Source organism: Botryllus schlosseri, chromosome 15 (assembly GCF_051294905.1).
Source record: "Botryllus schlosseri isolate E-star chromosome 15, Bs_hap1, whole genome shotgun sequence".
Classification (NCBI taxonomy): domain Eukaryota; kingdom Metazoa; phylum Chordata; class Ascidiacea; order Stolidobranchia; family Styelidae; genus Botryllus; species Botryllus schlosseri.
The window spans coordinates 10,750,497-10,770,518 of record NC_137250.1 but is presented as its reverse complement, the minus strand read 5'-3'; the positions used below and the strand labels follow the sequence as shown (position 1 = coordinate 10,770,518).

General features: G+C 39.5%; 1 protein-coding gene across 1 annotated transcript in view; it reads right to left on the bottom strand.

Annotated features, from left to right (window-relative positions):
* LOC145457690 (uncharacterized) overlaps positions 1 to 20,022 on the bottom strand; it is a 37,427-nt gene continuing 17,405 nt past the window's right edge. The window contains exons 7-18 of the mRNA XM_080335959.1: positions 18,726 to 18,880; positions 18,496 to 18,631; positions 13,150 to 13,298; positions 12,989 to 13,091; positions 12,117 to 12,307; positions 10,908 to 11,015; positions 10,693 to 10,835; positions 6,120 to 6,180; positions 3,458 to 3,600; positions 3,290 to 3,395; positions 1,523 to 1,612; positions 1 to 612 (exon numbers count right to left, since the gene is read on the bottom strand). Coding sequence (XP_080192085.1) covers positions 511 to 612; positions 1,523 to 1,612; positions 3,290 to 3,395; positions 3,458 to 3,600; positions 6,120 to 6,180; positions 10,693 to 10,835; positions 10,908 to 11,015; positions 12,117 to 12,307; positions 12,989 to 13,091; positions 13,150 to 13,298; positions 18,496 to 18,631; positions 18,726 to 18,880 — 1,487 coding nt within the window. The 3' untranslated portion in view covers positions 1 to 510. The remainder of the gene's footprint in view (positions 613 to 1,522; positions 1,613 to 3,289; positions 3,396 to 3,457; positions 3,601 to 6,119; positions 6,181 to 10,692; positions 10,836 to 10,907; positions 11,016 to 12,116; positions 12,308 to 12,988; positions 13,092 to 13,149; positions 13,299 to 18,495; positions 18,632 to 18,725; positions 18,881 to 20,022) is intronic.

Genomic DNA, 20,022 nt, shown 5'->3' with positions numbered 1-20,022 from the left:
TTACGCGATCAGTTTATTCTATGCGGAAAATGTTTGTTAAGGTGAAATTATGGCATTAATTACACAGAAATCCATCATGTTAGAGGTTGTACAGTACACGGTGTTTAAAGACCAGTATTTTCAAATCAGCATCGATCAGGTGACTCAAGCGAACGCCATTTCGTATGCGAATTGCGAATATAGCGATATGAAGGAGTTGGCCGGCGAAGGGTCCGTTTACTTTGTGCATGTCGACTAAGTTTGCATTGTAGGCTATGTGCCAGCTATGCGATGTTACAATGAAAGACACGCAAACAAATAAAGTATTTTTACTGACATACAGGAGCATTACACTATAGATAACTAACCTACGTAGGTTAGTTATCTATAATAATTACACGATGCACATTGGTATGACCCAGAGGTGATTTCATACCGACATAGCCGATATAGTCGACATGCACAAAGTAGACGGACCAGCCAGCGAAAGCAGTTGACGAGATGAAATTTTCAAAGGCTGTCGCCATCAGGTTAAACCTCGCTTGATGGTGATGTTATGTCGGCTGTTCCATTAACGATTGGTATCGATAAAAGCGATGGGGCGGTTGTATGACTGCTACCATCTTGCAATGCCTGAAAATACAAAAGGTCAGCAGCTCAGCACATAACTTGTACAGACCAATGCAAACTCACTTTGACTTGGGAGATACCAATAGAAAATAGTAACTAAGAGCAGTGTGGAATGCTATACCGCATCTGTACCCATAATCCTATGTATGACAGGTGTACTTCCAGACATACGTTGTAGCATCCGGGACGTAAACTTAGCAGTTTTGATTCAATTCAAGGTATTGAAAGTCAGGTCCACGTGATTTGAAATGCACAAACGACCAGTGCTGACCAGGCGCTCACTGCACATCATATTTATGCGGACACTGCGAGTGCGACTCGCAACCGACTCGTTCATTACACAGAAGCGGTCAATAACTGCTACTTTTTGTTTGCAAGCAATGCACATTTCTGTATTTTTACAATTGATTAAATGGTAGAGATTTTAGCCATAGTTCCATAATCTCGTTAATGTCGAAATCATGGCCATTTGTTGCGCCAATAGTCCATTCTGCAACAGTTTCGGAAATGCAACATACAATCCCAAAAGTCGTCACGGGTTATTGATAAGTGAAAGTCAGAAGATTCCTCGTTTAGTTCTGTGTTGAACTCCCTGTTGTCATCGTGAGACAGTTGAAATCAAAAGGAATTTTCATGACTGATGTTAAGATTACTGGAAAGTACTGTTATTTCACAAAAAAATGTTCACAGAGTCTGTCAAAAAAAAAATCGAATATCCGAACTATCAAAGCGCACTGAACAGCAAACGTGAACCGACCATTGAAATCATCTCTATATTATATGATTAGCGGAAGCGCTTGATTTAAAACTCTTGCTTAAAACTTAAGTTTTCAAATGCGATTGAGGTCATGTAGCGTAACCTACACACTAGAACAGTACTACAACCCTACTACACGTTGAACTAGCTTCTTACGTCCGGTTTTTCGCACTCGACTTCACACTCTTGCTGCTCCTGTTGGGTGAGTCCGTTCAAGCACAACCGGCTATTGCAATTCAGGAAGAGCTGTTTATAGAAAATATTCACTCACACATCAAGAAGATAAAAGCCATCGAATTAAATTGAATCGAATTAAAGCCATTGAATTAAAGTCATTAGATTGACACTATAAACTATCTGAATCCTTAAGCTTCGTTGTCAGGTCTCAGCTAGGGCTGGGAAAAGCAGAGTATCTAGCTGATTCTACTATGAATCGAGTGTTAAGCTTTACTTTGGGCCGAGTCAAGTATTCGAGAACTATGACTAGGACATCACCATTCACCGCAGTACGAATGTCTGCGAATGTTTAATTAAGTACCTGAACCTATTTGCCGCCACAAGGAAAACAATGCCAGTTACAACAGCTGCAGGCTGACCAGAAGATTGTCGTTTCCGTGAACAATCGAACATTCATTGTTAACGCTAAATATGTTGGATGCTATGATGCGATCAATCTAGATTTCAAAGCACCAATCATGGCGGGAAGAAAGTATCGGAACTATTTTGGTCGCTGATTGACAACTCTCTAGTGCAGTGGTTCTCTAACTTTTTTTGACACTCTCCCCTTGGTGAGTGTGAAAAATGTTGCGTCCCCTTTATCGTCATATCAAAAATTATTAAAAAGAGAATGTTTGCAATACCAACTCATTGTTAAGTGGCATGGAAGGTGATATGGCTGTTGAGACACGTTTCAAATATGGAATCCGGACTATAGATACAGAGCAATAATTATATTAATTAGAGGTAAATCGCGTAGAGAGCGAAACAAATTACTATTGAATTTAACGTTAAACATAATCATGTACAATGGTAGCACCTTGCACATATATCTTAGCAATTTTGGTGCCCAATCCCTTCTATTACCCAACTTGAGCTTAGCTCAAACGTACCTGACCATGATCTAAATCAAAAACCAATGGCACAGCTAAACGCATTCACCAATTACACTTCATTCAGAGATATCTTCTGAGTAGTGCAAGGTTCGGTATTAGTCAAGATCAAATATCAGTGTGTGGATGGCACGACGCAATTTTGACATTTAATATCGAAATATAATGATTGCCATTGTTGAAATTGGGAAGTTTCAGCACAAATTATACTCATTCCGAGTTCAAGAAACATTATGTCTCTCAGGCGGTTTGGTGCCTCCCCTCAGATGCTTCACGCCCCCAGTTTGAGAACCACTGCTCTAGTGCAAAGAGGGTATACAAAATGACTCTTATTACTACTCCTTGACTGGAATCATTACAAATAATCGACTCGTACTCGGGTACTGGAATCGTTGTGTCCAGCCCTCATAGTACGACGTACATGTGAATGAACACAATGGGGTGTGTAACGTATATCAGTTGATGTGAAGTTTTACCGTGACACAGCACTTTGGGATAGAGTGAAAGAGTAATGGACAGGAGTTAACTTCGGATATCCACGAAATCGGTGTTAGTCGCGTGCTATTCAATTGTTCATAGCTTGGCTCATTGTTCGTGTTACACGCAGTACCATGAGATCATATTCCTGAATACCGATCAGATGCTTTGTGAGAATCTTGGATCATAACCCTCTCCGAGGGATTCAAACCTCCTCGATGTTGCATGACAATATTATTTAGTCATGTATCAGATCGATTCCCAGACTCTCCAGTCAGTACACGTAATAAACCTTCGAAGTTTGCTCAACTGAATTTTAAAAATCAATAAAGACAACCTTTCCAGGTTTGGATTTGAAAGCAAACGAATCGAAAGCAAAGTATACGATACGTTTGTCATCCGCAGTGGTGTTTAGAAACTCCAGCGTCTCATCCGATATACATCTGCAAGGAGAAAAATAGGCAGTGCCGTATACCGTAATTTCGGCAGCATTGCGCGTACATACCCGTTCTTGATCAAATAATGTCGCGGCGCTTTGGATAGGCTAGTTCCGTTACTAGTTTCGTTTGTAGTAGATGCGTAACAGTTTATCACGTGCAATACGTAACCTTGCGAAAAGACAGGACCCCCGTTTTCGTCGATGAAAACCTATTTTGAATAATAGTATAGTGAAAAACATATGGGTATTGTACAGTGTACAGTAGGGTTGTTCAAAAATAACTTTTTTTCCAACTTTCACTCGCGTAGTGATAAAATAGTCACGTTGCTTAAAAAAACGCTACACATCAAATTTGGGTCAATTCCGGCCAGTAAAGGCTGTGCAATCTTAAATTGACATTTCGACCATTTTTAAATTTATAGTATTTACGGTGGCTAATTTCGACACTTCGATATGACGAAATATCGTGTTCCAGGCATGCCTGAAGGGAAAGGGAAGCTTTTTTCACGCGTTTACATCTTGATAAAGGCCTGTGATCGAGATTGGATGACGAAATTGCTAATATATGAAAAATGAATATGACACTGATAGGCTGGAACCACATTGAAAGGGCCCCGTGAAAACGATAGTGATATACATCGTATATGAATACTTTAAGCACTGAAATCCGGGACCATAAAGAGTAAATAAATTGTCCAGCAGGTAAAATACAGTAAAATATATTTCCCAGACTTTAGGCGATTTCTTTTGTCGCCCCAGTGTGAATTTCACGTAATCAGAGCAAATGAGCTTGTGGATGTTGTTTTCACAACGCATTACGACATTCGTTTTTTCCGATATCCTGCGGTAGAATGTCTATATTCCTCTGGCAAGGGAACTACTACTACTAGGGTGATATCATGTCGACTTTCAGAGATCCCACATCATTCTCCAGGCATTTATATTAGGGGAACTCGAGTATATCGCGATTCGGTGTTCAAGGAATCTCAGGTCATAATTAGATTGATAGCGATGCTGGTTACGTGTTCGGTATTTGAGACAACGACGCCGTCGATACGCCATGTTGAACTCACTGTGAAATGTTTGCGTATGCCTTATCTTTTCATTAGATCACAATCTTGTCGTTTATTGAGCTGTCTATCGACCCCGCAAACTCTCTGACTGCAGAAGAAAAGGCTCGGAACCATTCCTCCTTACTGCACTACCAACTGGTAACATGACATACCTCAAACATCCCATTGTTGGTTGGCGCGAGTTCACTACGGTACATATTAATGGCCTGGGATGATGCGGATCCACTAAAATTCGAAAATAATGCCTCAGCATTTGTAATTCGCCTTGTAGAGGTATATAGGAGTCGTGAAAAGCAAATATCATAACGCATTGCGAAGAAAATAGCGACACTGTTTCAATTTCGTTCACTCATTTCCAGCAAATCAGTGTCAAATTATTTTTTCATTAATTAGCAATTTCATTATCTCAACTCTATCACAGCCCAGTATCAAGATGTAAACCCGTGAAAAAAGATTCACTTTCCCTTCAGGCATGCCTGGAACACGATATTCCGTCTTATCGAAGTGTCGAAATTAGCCACCGTATACTATAAATTCAAAAATGGTCGAAATTTCAATTCAAGATTGCACGGCCTTTACTGGCCGGAATGGACCCAAATTTAGTGTGCAGTGTTTTTTAGGCAACCTGACGTTTTTATCATCAAGCCAGTGAAATTTGGAAAAAAAGTTATTTTTGAACAACCCTAGTGTACAGGTCTCCTGAATGAGATGATTGGTAAAGTCTGACAATTAAGAATAGCAGGAACCTAGTATCCATCGTAGTTTTCGAAAATAGATAAGCTGCACTCTATGACATGCGGGAGTGTGATCTGATTACAACCGATGCCAGATTTGGAAAATTATACCACCTGCCTTTTTAACCGGAGTGAGATTGGGGTCCCGAACTTACTACTCCACTAAAATACATTCTCGTGATTACAGCCGTGAGCATATTGAACTTGTGACAATTTAACTCATGATAGTGGTGCGATATCATCCCTGAGCCACTTTCTACTTTACAAAAACCAAATTGCAAACGCAATCAGTTCAACCAGAGTACTATTCAGGTAGATGTTGAAGTAGTTGTAAAACATTACCGCTTCAGTAAGTACTGCAAGTAGCCAAAATCTACTTGAGTACCTCGAAAAAGTAGAAATATTCAACATATATTATATCTCAAAGACGTGACGTGATAGAGCAAAAATAACGTCAGATTCGCATTCAGCGCCCGCAAATTAGGTATAATTGACCCAAAGAAGTCCTGGGGCAAAAATCGTGTATACCAGTGTTTTCTATTTTATATGTACGTGCTATAACTGTTGAACCGATGACGATTTCGAGGGTTACAACCATTCCATGTCGTATATGCCGACTCTATGTCGACTCGGGTGCAAATCGTCCGTATGCTCATACTACATGTTTTTCGGAAGTTTTACACAATTATGGCGCAATTATACAATGTTTGAAAAAAATATATACTTTTTTAAATGCATTTCTTAAAACACTGTTTAAAACATTATTTGTTTTACATGCAACGTGCAACCCTAGTTATAGGCTATGTATCTTTATACGTCGGAATAAATCGCCTCGAGGATTCACTGTTATCTACATATGATAGGCACTATTGCAGTCTGAGCAAGGTGCATAACATAGATTTCGAGAATCAGTTCACAAACCTTTACATGCAATCGATCTCCTACAGTGTACTGCGTAATGTCGTTGCGATAGTTCGAGTCTCTGCAAAGGTAGGAAAATAATATTATGGTGGTGTAGCTATACCTTCCCGCGTCGTCTGAAGTCATTTTTTCAGATTTATCCATGTTCAACCGTACCTATCGCCACTATATAGCTACATGAGCTCACAAACAGTGCCGTCGGAGCAGTGGCGTAGCAGGCACTTGGCGGTTCTGGCTCTGCGCCAGGGGCGGCAGGCTCCAAGGGGGCGTTAAAATGAGGCTGCACACAGTGCACAGTGTACACAGCCGGCTAAAAGCAGCGTAATTGGAAGTCCTATAGCTGGCATCCAGTGAGCTAAAATTTAATCAAACTGGTCTCAATCAAATGCTAGTGTCGCGCTGATTCCGAAAACACGAATTAATATGTTAACATGGCAATGGAACCACTCCAAAATAGCCGTCAAGTCCGATTGTTCCTAACAATCGGAGCGCCGCAACACACTGACCAATTGACCATGAAAATGGAAATTATATCGAGCGATTATTCGGAACAATGCCGATTTCCAGACCATTATTTAAATTGTATTTCCGGAATCAGGTCAACAATAGCTTTCGATTAAGATCAGTATTGTTAAATTTGAGCGCTCGGAGGGCCTGGCCAACTATAGGATGACCATGACCAATTATGCTGCTTTTAGCTGGCTCAGCAGTAGGCCTGTCTGGGTATTCAAGTGTGACAACTAAACTTGAATCTCAAACTAGGTCTACCGGCATAGCCTACACCACTTAATGATATGATTGGATTTTTTAATCCCCACGCGCTGCTGCAAAGCGAAAGTCACAATTTATTCACCAGCGCTTTTAAAAGCACCTATGACGACGAGGTGGACTTTTTGGAGTTAGCTGCGGAAATTGACAGATTTAAGAGGCTGGTATGAGCTGGTATGAGCAATGGTCAGTTAATGCAAAGCTACTTGACACCATATTTATACTCGCGTCTGAAACTTTATCTGACCATTGCTGTTTCAATTGCAAGCTGTGAGAGGAGCTTCTCAAAGCTCGAACTGATTAAGTCTCATTTACGTTCTACCATAAATGATAATCGGCTATCAGCTCTATCCCTTCTGTCTATAGAAAGAGACTATACGTTCAAAAACTTGAATTTGAGGTTACTATCGCTGATTTTGTTTCAGTGAAAGCCCGAAAAGTTTTAAGGCGGCTATTGATTTCTATTTGCACAATACCTTCATTCGCTTTTTCTTGTCTGTATTATTTTTGGCCTTATTAACGTTGAGACGGTGAGGCTGAGATGCGGCATATTATTTGCAATTATTTGTATTGACAAGATTGCTTGAAAATCAATATATGTCGAAATTTCCTGCTGTCTACTTAGAGGTGGGGGCGGCATTTTAAGCGAGAGCCAGGGGCGGCAGCACATGCTGCTACGCCAGTGCCTCGGAGTCGAGTCGAAGTCGTGCAGTCAGAGTCGGAGCTCGGCTAATTTTTCCGTTAATGCAGTCGGAGTCGTAGTCTCGAAATTCTTTTACCACGCCTTAGGGTGAAGTCGGGGTCGGAGTCGTGAAAACTATACTGGCTGGAGTCGGGGTCGTGGAAAAATACTGTCTTGAGTCGCGGTAAGAGTTGGTGAAAATGCACCTGACTCCGACTCCAACTTCGTTAACATGAAAACACGTGCTTTCAAAGATACCTTTAAATTACTGATAATAACTAAAGTAAGATTTTTATGTGCCATCAATCACAGTTATTAGTAACGATATTGATAAAATTGGACATTATTTGCAAATTGCAATACAGTTGCATAGAGGAAGAAAATCGCAATACGCGTCTTCGCGACGCTGTCACAAATTGGTGCAATTTTTGGAATTATACCATGATACTGTGACAGAGTAAATACATCACCTGGTTTTGTAAAATTGTGATTTTGATGCAAATACAACCATCGCTGCTTCCGACTTGACAAAATAAAAAATATTGTAGTGTAGCTCTCACGGCTTTACAACAAAGTAACGTAATTTATGAATTCAAGTGCCACTGCGATTGTCGGTACGTAGGGAGAACTTCCAAACGGTTGCAGGACCGTATCGAAGAACACATCCCGCAGTCTGTCAAATCTTATATCTCGAAATCGCAGCAAAACAATCCGCTTGTTTTCGAACATAACCCGGCCATGCGTGGGTCCAAAGTCTTCTATCGGCAAACATTTACTGGAAAATCATACATGTGCTGCTAATTTAGGGTTGCCATACGTCCGGATTTTCCAGAGAGGATCAAAATTTTATAGTGATACATGGACGAACGAATATTAGAGAGATTTCAGTCACAAAATTTAATGACCAGAAACTTATTGAAACCAGATGAATATAATAAGCCCCCAGAAGTTGCATCGATTACCTTATGGTGGGCTCAAGATCAGTGTTTATTTAGTCGGGAGGAGCTAAAAATGTTGTATCGATCCTGATTACAACACACAACCACATAAATTCACCGGCCTAACATTATAGCGGCTCCTGATCAGCTCTTGTCGATAGGCAAAGCTTTGATAGTGTGACGTCATATTGACATTCTATGTGTTACATGTCATTTTAAAATCCGCTAGTGGGCGCTAAAGAGTATTCGGAATTTGCTCCATAAAAATATGGTAACCCTACTAATTACCATGAGGACATGTACTCTATATTGGCAAAGAGTCGGAATTTATTTCATTTTTCTGTTTTTGTGTCCACCATAATCACTATGAGTAAACCTAGTCTATGCCAACAGAAAGAATTTGTGTATCGTTTGAAAATCGCGCATTAACTTGTTTTGCTTCGCTATCTCCGTACCTGTGCTACAGTTCTCTCGTTTTTCGAACTTTGTTAATACTCTGTGTGACGTCATAATTAGCGATACATATTGTTGTTAAACATAGTTATTTGAATGCTCGCAATATTGCTGACGGTATCCTCTGATGAATGTCAGCTGAAAAGCCTCTGAAATAAATATGAATATATATTTCAAATGTGTTACGAAGTTCTGTACTCCAAAGCGTCTCTCAGTTGCCTGGGTCGAACAAATGATTAAGAAAGACTGCAAGTCCTAGTCCTTGAATACTTGACTAAGTGCATGTAGACAAGACATATGCTTTTTGACTACTTCCTTGATGTCGGACCAATGTTTATTAGTAGTGAGAGTGTGTGACTGTGTGTGCTTGTAATCATGTTGCGCACTGTTGTCCGAGGAACCGCGCAGTGAGTTCGTGAGTGCGCGCGGACTCGTGAAAAATTAGGGGGAACATTGCACAAGAGCTACACTTCGATTGATTTATCTACACTTTAATTATACAGTATGGGATATATGTCACGTTTGAATGATTCATACGTATTAGGTATTGTAGGGTCTATGTTATAAAAACTTATAACATATGAAAAAGGAAGAATATTTTACCTATGCTCCTCCTCGCCACCTCATCCGCGTAAGCAGTGTCTTACAAAAAGCCTAGAAGTGAGCCGTGCTATAAGTCGGCAATTACGGAGTAAAAATTACGAATATCGGCGTGGTGTAAAAGACCACAGTAGTCGACAGACACCATGAATACCACAAAAACCAAAACAAAAAAAAAGAGAATCATGGTTTCGATGCTTGCGAACGTGGAAGCTTTGTGGCCTCAATTAGTTGTTTCACAGGATCACAGTGTCCAAAACCTGTAGCAGGTACTAGGTAGGCTGTACGAAGTTAATGCCCACTCTGCTAGCAATTTGATGCGAATTACGTAATTTGATTTGATTTGTCATGAAAGTGAAGGTGGATAATAACTTTGCTACATCTGTCTATCGAAAGGCTACATTCAGCTGCCAACAACTTTCCTGGGATTCATTTTGACCCGTGAATGAATTTGATAAGAACACTCAAACACGGGGCCGTTATAGTTTTCACTGATGATAAATTGGATTTTACACTAAATGCTATAACAAATTTATGTTTCCTGTCAATCGTTATCCAGAGCACATTGTCAGAGTGACTTGAACATTATCTTCGAGCTTTCCACAAAGAAAAGCCCGTTGTACCGAAAGATTACCAAGTTTATTAGCATCTTCCGGTGAATTATTATAGTTCCGCAACCTCGTGTTGTATTTACCATGAGATCCTAGCTACCTGTAACGCGGAAGGATGTGCTACTTGCGATTTGTTAGTGTGACATATAACTTACAAGGCAGTCGGTATGTGGGTCGCGCATCTCGGCGTTTGCAAAAAAAAAAAATTGTCAACATGTTCCAAGTCAAATTATAGAGTTCAGTCTTCAGTATTAATTCAAGTATTCTGGTGTATTATTTTTTTTATATGTATTCTTTCATCTTGATGTTATTCCTTTCACAAATTCCCATATATTGATTTGTAGCATGCAGTTCTGTTATTAAAATTTCGTTTGGAAGTTTATGCCACCGGGCAGTCATATTGGCGTGCCTAACGAATAGCGTTAATTTCAATTTACTTTCCAGACAAATGGCGCTGATTGTATACCGGCAAGTGCTACGTTGCATATTTCTGTCTCCTGTCGCCTATAATACCGACGTACTCATAAATTTTAGCATGTGTTGCTCCTGTTATGGAAATACTTTTCTTATCCTGGAGGTCCAATGTTTCATTCAATGACAAGGCATGGTGTGTCATCTCCTTAGAGACGTTCCTCCGTAATGCGAGAGTACATTCCATTTTGAACTGAAATTTATACCAATGTCGTACTGTCGTAGCTGGAAAGTGGAAGCACGCCGCAAATGTAGCAGTTCTTACCTCGAAATGGCCGGCTGTTCGTATGAGGATGGAGTTGAAATCAGTAGTCGTGTTTTTAAAATAGCCAGCGCGCAAATAGTTTCGGTAAGTGACGTAGTCTGCGCCGAACTGCGGAAAAGCGGAAAACAGCTCGGGTCAGCACAACGCCGGGATAAGGGTTGTATTTACAACAAAAATCAATTTAAAACAAACATGTTGAAATCAAGGCCCTTGTTTAAAACATGTTTTTATATTTTTTTGAAGCCATGACGTCACGAATATTCAATTGTGACGTCATAATGGATCGACAATGACAATTGAAAATATAGGGTAAGTATAGCTCCTTCGACGAACTATCTGTACTAGTGCTGTTGAACCGACTATTTTGAGGGTTCCAACCATCCCATATCGACATATGCCGGATTGTCGGCTATATCGGGTGGTAATTTTCCGTAGGCTCATACAACATGTTTTTGGGAAAATATTTACACAATTATGTTATAATTTTACTATTTTAATAACACAATTTTCTTTTAAAGGCCTTTGTTTAAAACACTGTTTGAAACATGTTTTAAACCAAGTGTTTTAATACATCGTTTGTTTGAAATGCAACCCTAGCCGGGCTTAGACTTTCCATACATTTATATACTGGGAATAGGGCAACTCGTTGAGCAGTAGACTTTCACAAATGTATGATTTATGACGGATGGAACTCATGTTACTGACTTCACCACATAATTCTGGGATATCTGTGATTTTTCTGACACTCGCTATTTTGAGCACGAGCCAGTCGCAATATGCTACTTTACAAACGGATATCCGGTGTATTTGGGAAGTTGTAAGATTGTGTCATTTTTTCCAAACTCATTTCACAAACTTGGTATTGGTATCAAGTAAGATAAGAGATTATGAGGTAATTGGAATTCTACATTATGCCTAATGAGATCCACATTTACCGGTCGCTAGGAAAATATCATATTATTTTGTTGTATCAGGTACAGTATGCGCATGGAATCTGAAATATGCCATATGTGATCATTAGTGAATTACTCTATATTTTATTGCAATCACCTAAGTATTGCTGACAAATATTACCTTCATAAAAGATCTGACAAAGCTCATATGTCACCTCCGTAAAGGTCTTCTGGTAATTGTGTACAGGTATGGTCAAAGTAGCCTTTGTTGGTATTCAACGACGAGTATAGAAGTAAGAACTGCGACGAAATGTACCTCAGTCTGCGTCCCACAAGAGTTGTAAAGGAAACTCTTTTCCCAAGTCAAGCGATTAGACGTCGCTTGTAGACGGCAGTTTCCTGTCTTCGAGTTCAGGTACATGGGGATTAATCGCAATTTCTTGTTCAAAAATTGCATACCACATTGAACAGTCATCCTAGTTTGTCCGCAGGTGACTTTGCAAGGATCTAATGAATAGATATATCGACTTCATCAGTTGAATAAATGGGGTGGTGAGAAACACTGAACGTTTTCAGTTAGTGTGAACATATAAACCAATGTACAAAGCTCGTTGTAAAAACGAACACATGAGGTTGCGTGACGTTACATTGTTAATTCCAAACACATATGTATAGAAATAGAATACTCGGGAGACAAATCAGTACGACCGTGGTTCCCAACATTTTTCGTCTTGCGAATCTCTTCGACCGATATTTCAGTTTTGTTCGTTTCATTCAGACTAGCATTTGCTGTGGCCTAGTCATAGCCAGCAGTGAATAGACACGTGGCGGGCTTACAAATTTGGTTATAAAATACGAAACAACAGTCACATAACGATGATATTGTGGCATACGTCGTCCAAAACACTGGCTGGATGAGATTATTATGCGAAAAATACAGTTTTTTCCATATTTCGAGAATAATTTTCAGAAGTGGGCCACGAAGTAATTTCAAACCGGACGTCGCCATGACGATCAAATCACTAAAATTCGATTTCATTTGAAAATCTGGATGTATTCGCGGTTTTATTGCATAAGTCAAATCACGAGTAGGCGTATAGGTTATTATAATGAAGTGTACACTGTACAGGCGATAACTCAAGTTTCAATAAAATACTCCATCAATTAACATCAACCCTCCGACATTACCTTCCTTGTACTGACATTTGTCTCCGTGCTGATCTGGTGGACAATTTATGCACTTGTATCCGTCAGCTAAATCCACACAGGTGCCGCCATTAATTGAACATAGCTGAAAGGAAATTTCTTTATATAGGCGTAAGCGACGCCTCGTATGAAACCAAACGTACGTGGTAATCGCTGCGGCATTCATCGACCCGCTCACAGTTCTTCCCAGTTCTATAGCTAAAACAATCACAGTGGTACCCGCCGTACATCTGATCAGAACAGATCCCATTTCCGTTGCAAATGTCACCATCTTCACATTCGTTGCGATCATCTTGTCCATGAATAACAGATTTAAATTTTACATTTTCCGATTTTAAAAGGCCTGCTGCAGGCTCTATTTGCAGTTTTGTTAGTCGTTATGTGTGCTTCGCGACGATTCTTTTTTATCATTTGGAAAGTATCCATGCGCAGCCCCCATTTACCACCCAAAGTATCGGACACCTCCACTAAATTTACTTTTTAAAACCACTTACTCGAGTACCTTTCAGGCCTTTCATTTTCTACTTATGCTAATACTGTTGGCATATATTGTATATCGCTACTGCTACTTGGGTCGCAATGCAGACTATACTTTGACCACTTCTGATATCCACAGGGGTAGACCTATACACTGTAAATTGATAAGTGTATTCAACATATTTTCACCACGGTGTGGGGTTGGTAAAATGAGTCAAACACCCATTCGTCTGAGGAGATATCCCAGTCATGTACTGGATTGTGTATAGGCTAGGTCAGGGGTTCTCAAAGGGTGGGCTACAGAGCATTTGGAGGTGGGCCTCAGAGCTATTTAGAAAATTTTAGAATTAATGTCAGTTCAGTTATATTTCTCATGTTATTCGCTAAAAATATATTCGTATTATCTAATTATACGTAGGCTACATAAAGCTTTTCATCCGACTCTGATTAGACGTAGTGGCACGTATGAAGTCAACATGTTCAAATCGAAAACGTTAGGGAGAAACGGTGGCTTTTTCTACTGGCTATGACAACCTACGGCTAACAGCAACTAAAATAATTTCAAGCGTATAATAACTAGAAGATAAGGCTGAAGTAACCAAGTATTCCGGTAGTGTCATATACCGTATGCCGCTGAAAGATGTATGCAATGAACTCGCAATGAAGTGCAATTGATGTACAGATTTACTGTACTTCGGCAGGCCGCATTATTGCAAGCTAAAAATAGCCATAATTGCAAATTATTAGCAACTTCTGGCAGAGGTATACTGCACTACCGCAACGAGCCTTAATGGATTGAGGATTTATCGGAGCGCATTAATCTTTGAAGTCGTTTTAAAATGTCCGGCCCGGAAATCATTGTACATATGAACGAGTCACAGGAATTGATTGTATCATTGGCTTGAATATTCTGACATCGCAACTTCAGTTGTTTTGGTACGAGACATACAAAGTAGCCTACGAAAATAATCTACTTAGGAGTTTTAGCTTATGATCTAGCAGGGCCGTAACTGTCGCACCCACACCCCCAATTGGGGGAGCTCGAAGGGCCCAAGATTATTTCGTTGGTCGTTTGTTGGATGATATTTATTCAACTTGAAATTTTTTTAGCGATTCGCGCGATTTCATATCCCGGAAGATCGACATTTAAATATAATCAGTTAGAGAAAAATGCGCATATTTTTGAGAAATAGGCATATCGGCGCTGTCCATGACCACGCATTAAACAAGATTATGACTCCAAGATATCAGGTGGGTCACAGCATATTTTTAAACGGGAAAATGGGCCACGGCCAAGAAAGGGCTGAGAACCCCTGGGCTAGGTGTACCCCCTTGTTGGGCCTTTTCGGGGTGGTACACTTGAACATAACGTATGAAGTAAAACAAAAGCAGTTCTCAACTGGGGCCCCGTGAGACCTTCAAATTTGCAAATTGGCTGATAAGATAATTGGTATTCTTTTTAATTAGAAAAATCACTAGACAGTTTCGGTTCATGACTGCTAAAATCACATAACTCACATAAACGGAATGACTGTCTGAAATGAAAGATTCTACGGTGCAAACTCATTTTAATTTTCAAATTGCCAATAGCCTGCTAATACGAACATATTGCTGTTTAGATATGTTTTGTCGGAGTTTTGGATAAAATTTGTTTGCAAAAATCCATTTTCGCATGTTATATGCATAACCGCTATTCCAGAATAAGATTGAGACGAGCTGCAAGATAGAAATGACTATGGTGGACGTTATATGTTCACTAAATATCTGTTTCTCAATTATATGTTAGTTCCCGGACCATGTGCAGAATAAAATTTAAATTTTAATAATCAGTACAGCAGCTGCTCTCCATTAGTACACGTTTTATCGAGTTTAACGCTCGGCAAACCGGTGAAAATTGGCCGCAAAGTTGTCTCTGGACAAATGAAAAGTATGACGTAACCCGAATGCAGTTAGCCGTTCAATATTGCTATGTCCACACCAGGGCTATGGAGTCGGAGTCCGAGTCGGTGGAGTCGAATAAGGCAAATTTTCGCATGATGGAGTCGGAGTCGGAGTCGTGAAAACTATAGTGGCTGCAGTCGGAGTCGGAGTCGTGGGAAAAATACTGACTGGAGTCGGAGTAGGACTTTGTAAAAATGACCCTGACTTCGACTCCGACTCCAAATTCTTTATCATGAAAACATTTGCTTTCAAAAGTATCTTTAAATTACTAATAATAACTAAAATAGCATTTTAATGTACCGTTAATCACTGGTATTAGTAACGATACAGATCAGGGGCGGCTAACTCGTGGCCCGCGAGAAGGTTTTGTGTGGCCTTCGAGGAAGTTTTCGAAAGTACTTATAACATCAGGTGAAATTGCTAGGCCAACCAAAATCTGATTATAGTCTGACCGCGAAATTTGATGTTTACTAAAACATCAATTCAGACGCATTTGCGTAAGCTGGGGCTAGCCGGATTTATCGCAGATCTTCGTATATGACTATAAAGCAGAATATTTTGTAGCAGATTTATTTGACTTGAAATTTTGCTTAGCACTTCCATGATTTATTGTCTCTCGATTTCTCGCATTTAGCATTGGAGCCCCATCCTGAAAATTATGCTCGTAATTTACAGAATTGAATCTAACTATACTCGCAAGTAGAAGATAACGTGTCGTTCAACATGCGACTTCGCTTGTGCGCTCGCAGCGAAATCATCGGCAATGAAACATTTGCGCAAAACGATAGAGGCATGTTCACCGAAACCGTCAATATTGCTATGTGTAAACGCCGAATAATCCTGTCCTTGCCAAATTAGCCAAGTGCTATACAGAGGCGACCCCTAATATATGCAAGTAACATATTTATTGATCGAATTCATTCATCACCTTTAAAAAAATTTCGCTCTTAGCGCGACCAGGGAATAACTGAACGCTGCACAATTGCTCACGGAGTTTTCATGACATGATTGTTATCAATTTTGAAGCGTAGTAATATAAGTATTATTTTCGATGTTACCTAATCAATAGTACCATTTATAGTCATTAAAGAGTCATATTTTTTCTATGTATCAGTAATTTCTGAAATCAATTTTAACGCAAAAACCGCACCCCTATGAGGTATATTAGGAAAGTTATAAAGTCATATTTTCCTGGTTAGGTCATAAATCAGCCTTTTAAGTTATATAGTCATATTTTTTAGTTATAAAGTCATATCTTTGTATACTTTTAATAAAAAATACCAATTTAAGTGGTGAAGCAATTAAGTCCTAAGAAAGTAGGTCAGTTACTCGTTGGGGTAGCTGGATGAATGCTGCTAAATATGACGCCGAGAGACCTTCACAGGTTAAAGAAATACTCTCAATACACAGGAAGGTGAAGTAGTTATTGTAAAGAGCGTCAACGATTCAGTCAACGATCCAAAGTTGACTAGTCAGTTAATAGAAATATGCCTCCACTATAACTTAATACTCAAAATGGAAAGTTGTACGTACACCATCAAAGAGGCCCATGCTGATCTAAATGCCATTGATTTCGGAAAAGATCCGATTGATGCCAGAAATTAAATTAAGAAGCGATTGAAAAAAAACTATGCGAAACAAATTTTGGAGCTAGAAAGAAAAGACATTTCATCAGCGCTTTATGCAAAACTGTAGGAGTGTCAACCCATACCAGCGTCTGTGGAGCGCTCATTTTCCTTACGTCCATTTTACGTCCAAATCGTAACTTCTAAGACTCTAACATTCCACACTACATGAAACTGTATTACAACAGTGGTTTAAAATTAAAAAAATATGTGTATTAGTGTTATGTTGCGTATGTTTTATTCTTTAATTCCGTGAGTGACGTTGTTCACATGTAAAAATACACGATTTTCACATAAAGTCATATTATTCATTTTAAGGTCATATAAAAATGGCCGTACTAATCAGGTTCGACGACTAAAGAAAAAGATTATCAACATTCAAGTGGCCGGCGCAATGGTTCATAAATCTCATGTCGCCCTATGGCCGAAAAGGTTGGCCACCTCATATATAGATAAAATTGGATATTATTTGCAAATTATAATTCAGTTGCATCGAGAAAAAAATCGCAATATGAATCTTCGCAATGCAGTCACAAATTGATGCAATTTGACAGAGTGGATACATCGTCTGTTTTGTAAAATTGCGAAATTGATATAAATATAACCAATCGCTGCTTCCCACTTGACAAAATTGAAAATATTTGTAGTGTAGCCTAGCTGGTTGGGTCGAGCAAATGATTAAGAAAGACTGCAAGTCCTAGTCCTTGAATACTTGACTATAAGTGCATGTAGACTAGACATATGCTATTTGACTATTTCCTAAATTTCGTTTATGACCAATGGCTATTAGTAGTGAGAGAGTGTGTGCTTGTAATCAGTATAGTGCGTAATGAGAAAATTAGTAAGTTACATCTCTAAATTATAGTTGTTGTCTCGTACATAAGAGCTGCACCTCGATTGTTTTATCTACATTTTAATTATACAGGATTGGATATGTCATGTTTGATTGATTCATACATATTAGGATATCAGAGAGTTCATGTTATAAAAACATAAAATATGAAAAAAAGAAGGATACTTGGAATGTTAATCTTTCATGTTAATTGCATAGTGAATAATTCGAGCTGTGCCACAATGAAACAATTTTGCATGCCGTCGTAAATCATATGTTTAATGGTTATATGATAGTAATTTTGCCGTCACTGTGGCATATCATTTTCGAAGTAAATTGGTATTAGGCTACTGTTGGAGTCGGAGCTCTCTTAAGAAAATAGTCAGAGTCGGAGGTGGAGTCGGATTCGGTACGTTTAAAGACTCAGGAGCCGGAGTCAGAGTTCGAGTCGGTGGTAAAATTTACATTCAAATTCACATTTTAAGTGAAAATGTAAGCATAATGTAATAATTCCTAAACCGTGCTACATCGATTACAATATTCGCGAGAAATTTCAATGATAATTCTGTGCAGACGGAGTAATCGCTTCTTAGTCATTAGAAATGTCCCAGTACCTGATTTCATCATACATTTGGAGTCATAAGAATTGCGGTTATAATCACAGTCGCAATCCTCATGCGTCTCATTATCCCTGGTGCTGATTTGACAGGTTATTGGCGAGCGGTAGCAGAAAACCGGGCGGTAGCGTGGCTGTAATGGATGAATGTGACTGAATAGCCTGAGTAATTTCTCAAATTTGAATGTTTGTGATTATATAGCCTACTATAAAAAAAGTGATACGTACGTTAGAGAGTCTTCGGCATTCGTGTTGGCACCGATCCCCGGCAGTGGTGTCGGAACATATACACTTTATTTTTTCGTTTTCAATTCGACATTCCCCGCCAATCCCGCAAATATTTGGTGCGCAAACATCTTTTTCGCATACCGCCCCACCATATCCTTGGTGATAAAAAAAATAAGTATGTTGTTTCAAAGTTTGGAAGAATTACTTTTTGATAAATTAAAAGTCCAGATATAAGTTTATCAACAATTTAATCAATTGATAGTATCACAAGACTGCGATACAGCATAAAGCCGGGAGCGAGACGAAGTGTTCATTCATCACTGAAGCGTATAGCTAGGGTTGCATTTATACAAATGGTGTTTTAAAACACTTTGTTTAAATCACGTTTCAAACAATGTGTTTTAAAACAATAACTTTTTTTTTCAAACGTTATCGAGCTATCATTGGTACTGTATGGATGTTCTGATGATGATGACCACCGACCGTCAAAATGCAGCATGACGATGTAATATTTCCAGTCCGTTTATGACAGGGGTCGGAAGCCTGATTCGTCAAAGGAACCATACTTACCCTACTTCTTCGATTGTCAATATAGACTGTGACGTCACATGTAAATATTCTTGACAAGAAAATAAAGAAACATATTTTAAACAAGGGCCGTTTTTGTTTTTTGAATTCATTTTTGTTTTATATGCAACCCTAAGCATGGTGTAGGGCAGGGGTGGGAAAACATTTGAGCTCGCGGGCCGCATTCAACATATGAATCCATTCGCGGGCCGCACTATATAAAACAGGGATTTTAAACAAAAACGCAATATTGGTATTTGATTATATAGTGAGGACATGCAGATAATATGCATGCTCATTTAAAACAAACCAAACATTAGTAGTATATACGATCGCTCGCGAACTAACGTTTTTTTTGCGTGGGGTAGTATAGGCGGGGTGGTGACGCGCCTGAAAACCGGGGGTGGTGATGCGCCTTTTTAGACCCTCCTCTCGGCGGTGATGCGCCATGTGTTCTTATGGATGCGGTCGTGAATCGTACTTTCGGGTATAGGCTGCGGTGGTGATTCGCCGTGAAAACTCGTGGTCGTGACTCGCCTTTTTTGCTATGGGCTGCGGCGGTGATGCGCCATGTATTCTTACGCGATCTCTGGTGATTCGCCATGTGTTCTTATGGGTGCGGTCGTGATTCGTACTTTCAGGCATCTCTCGCGCGGTGTTGAATATGTATCAAGTAAAGAGTCACGAGTATCGCTAAACAGGAAATTCACTAAACCGCAGTGCAATGCGC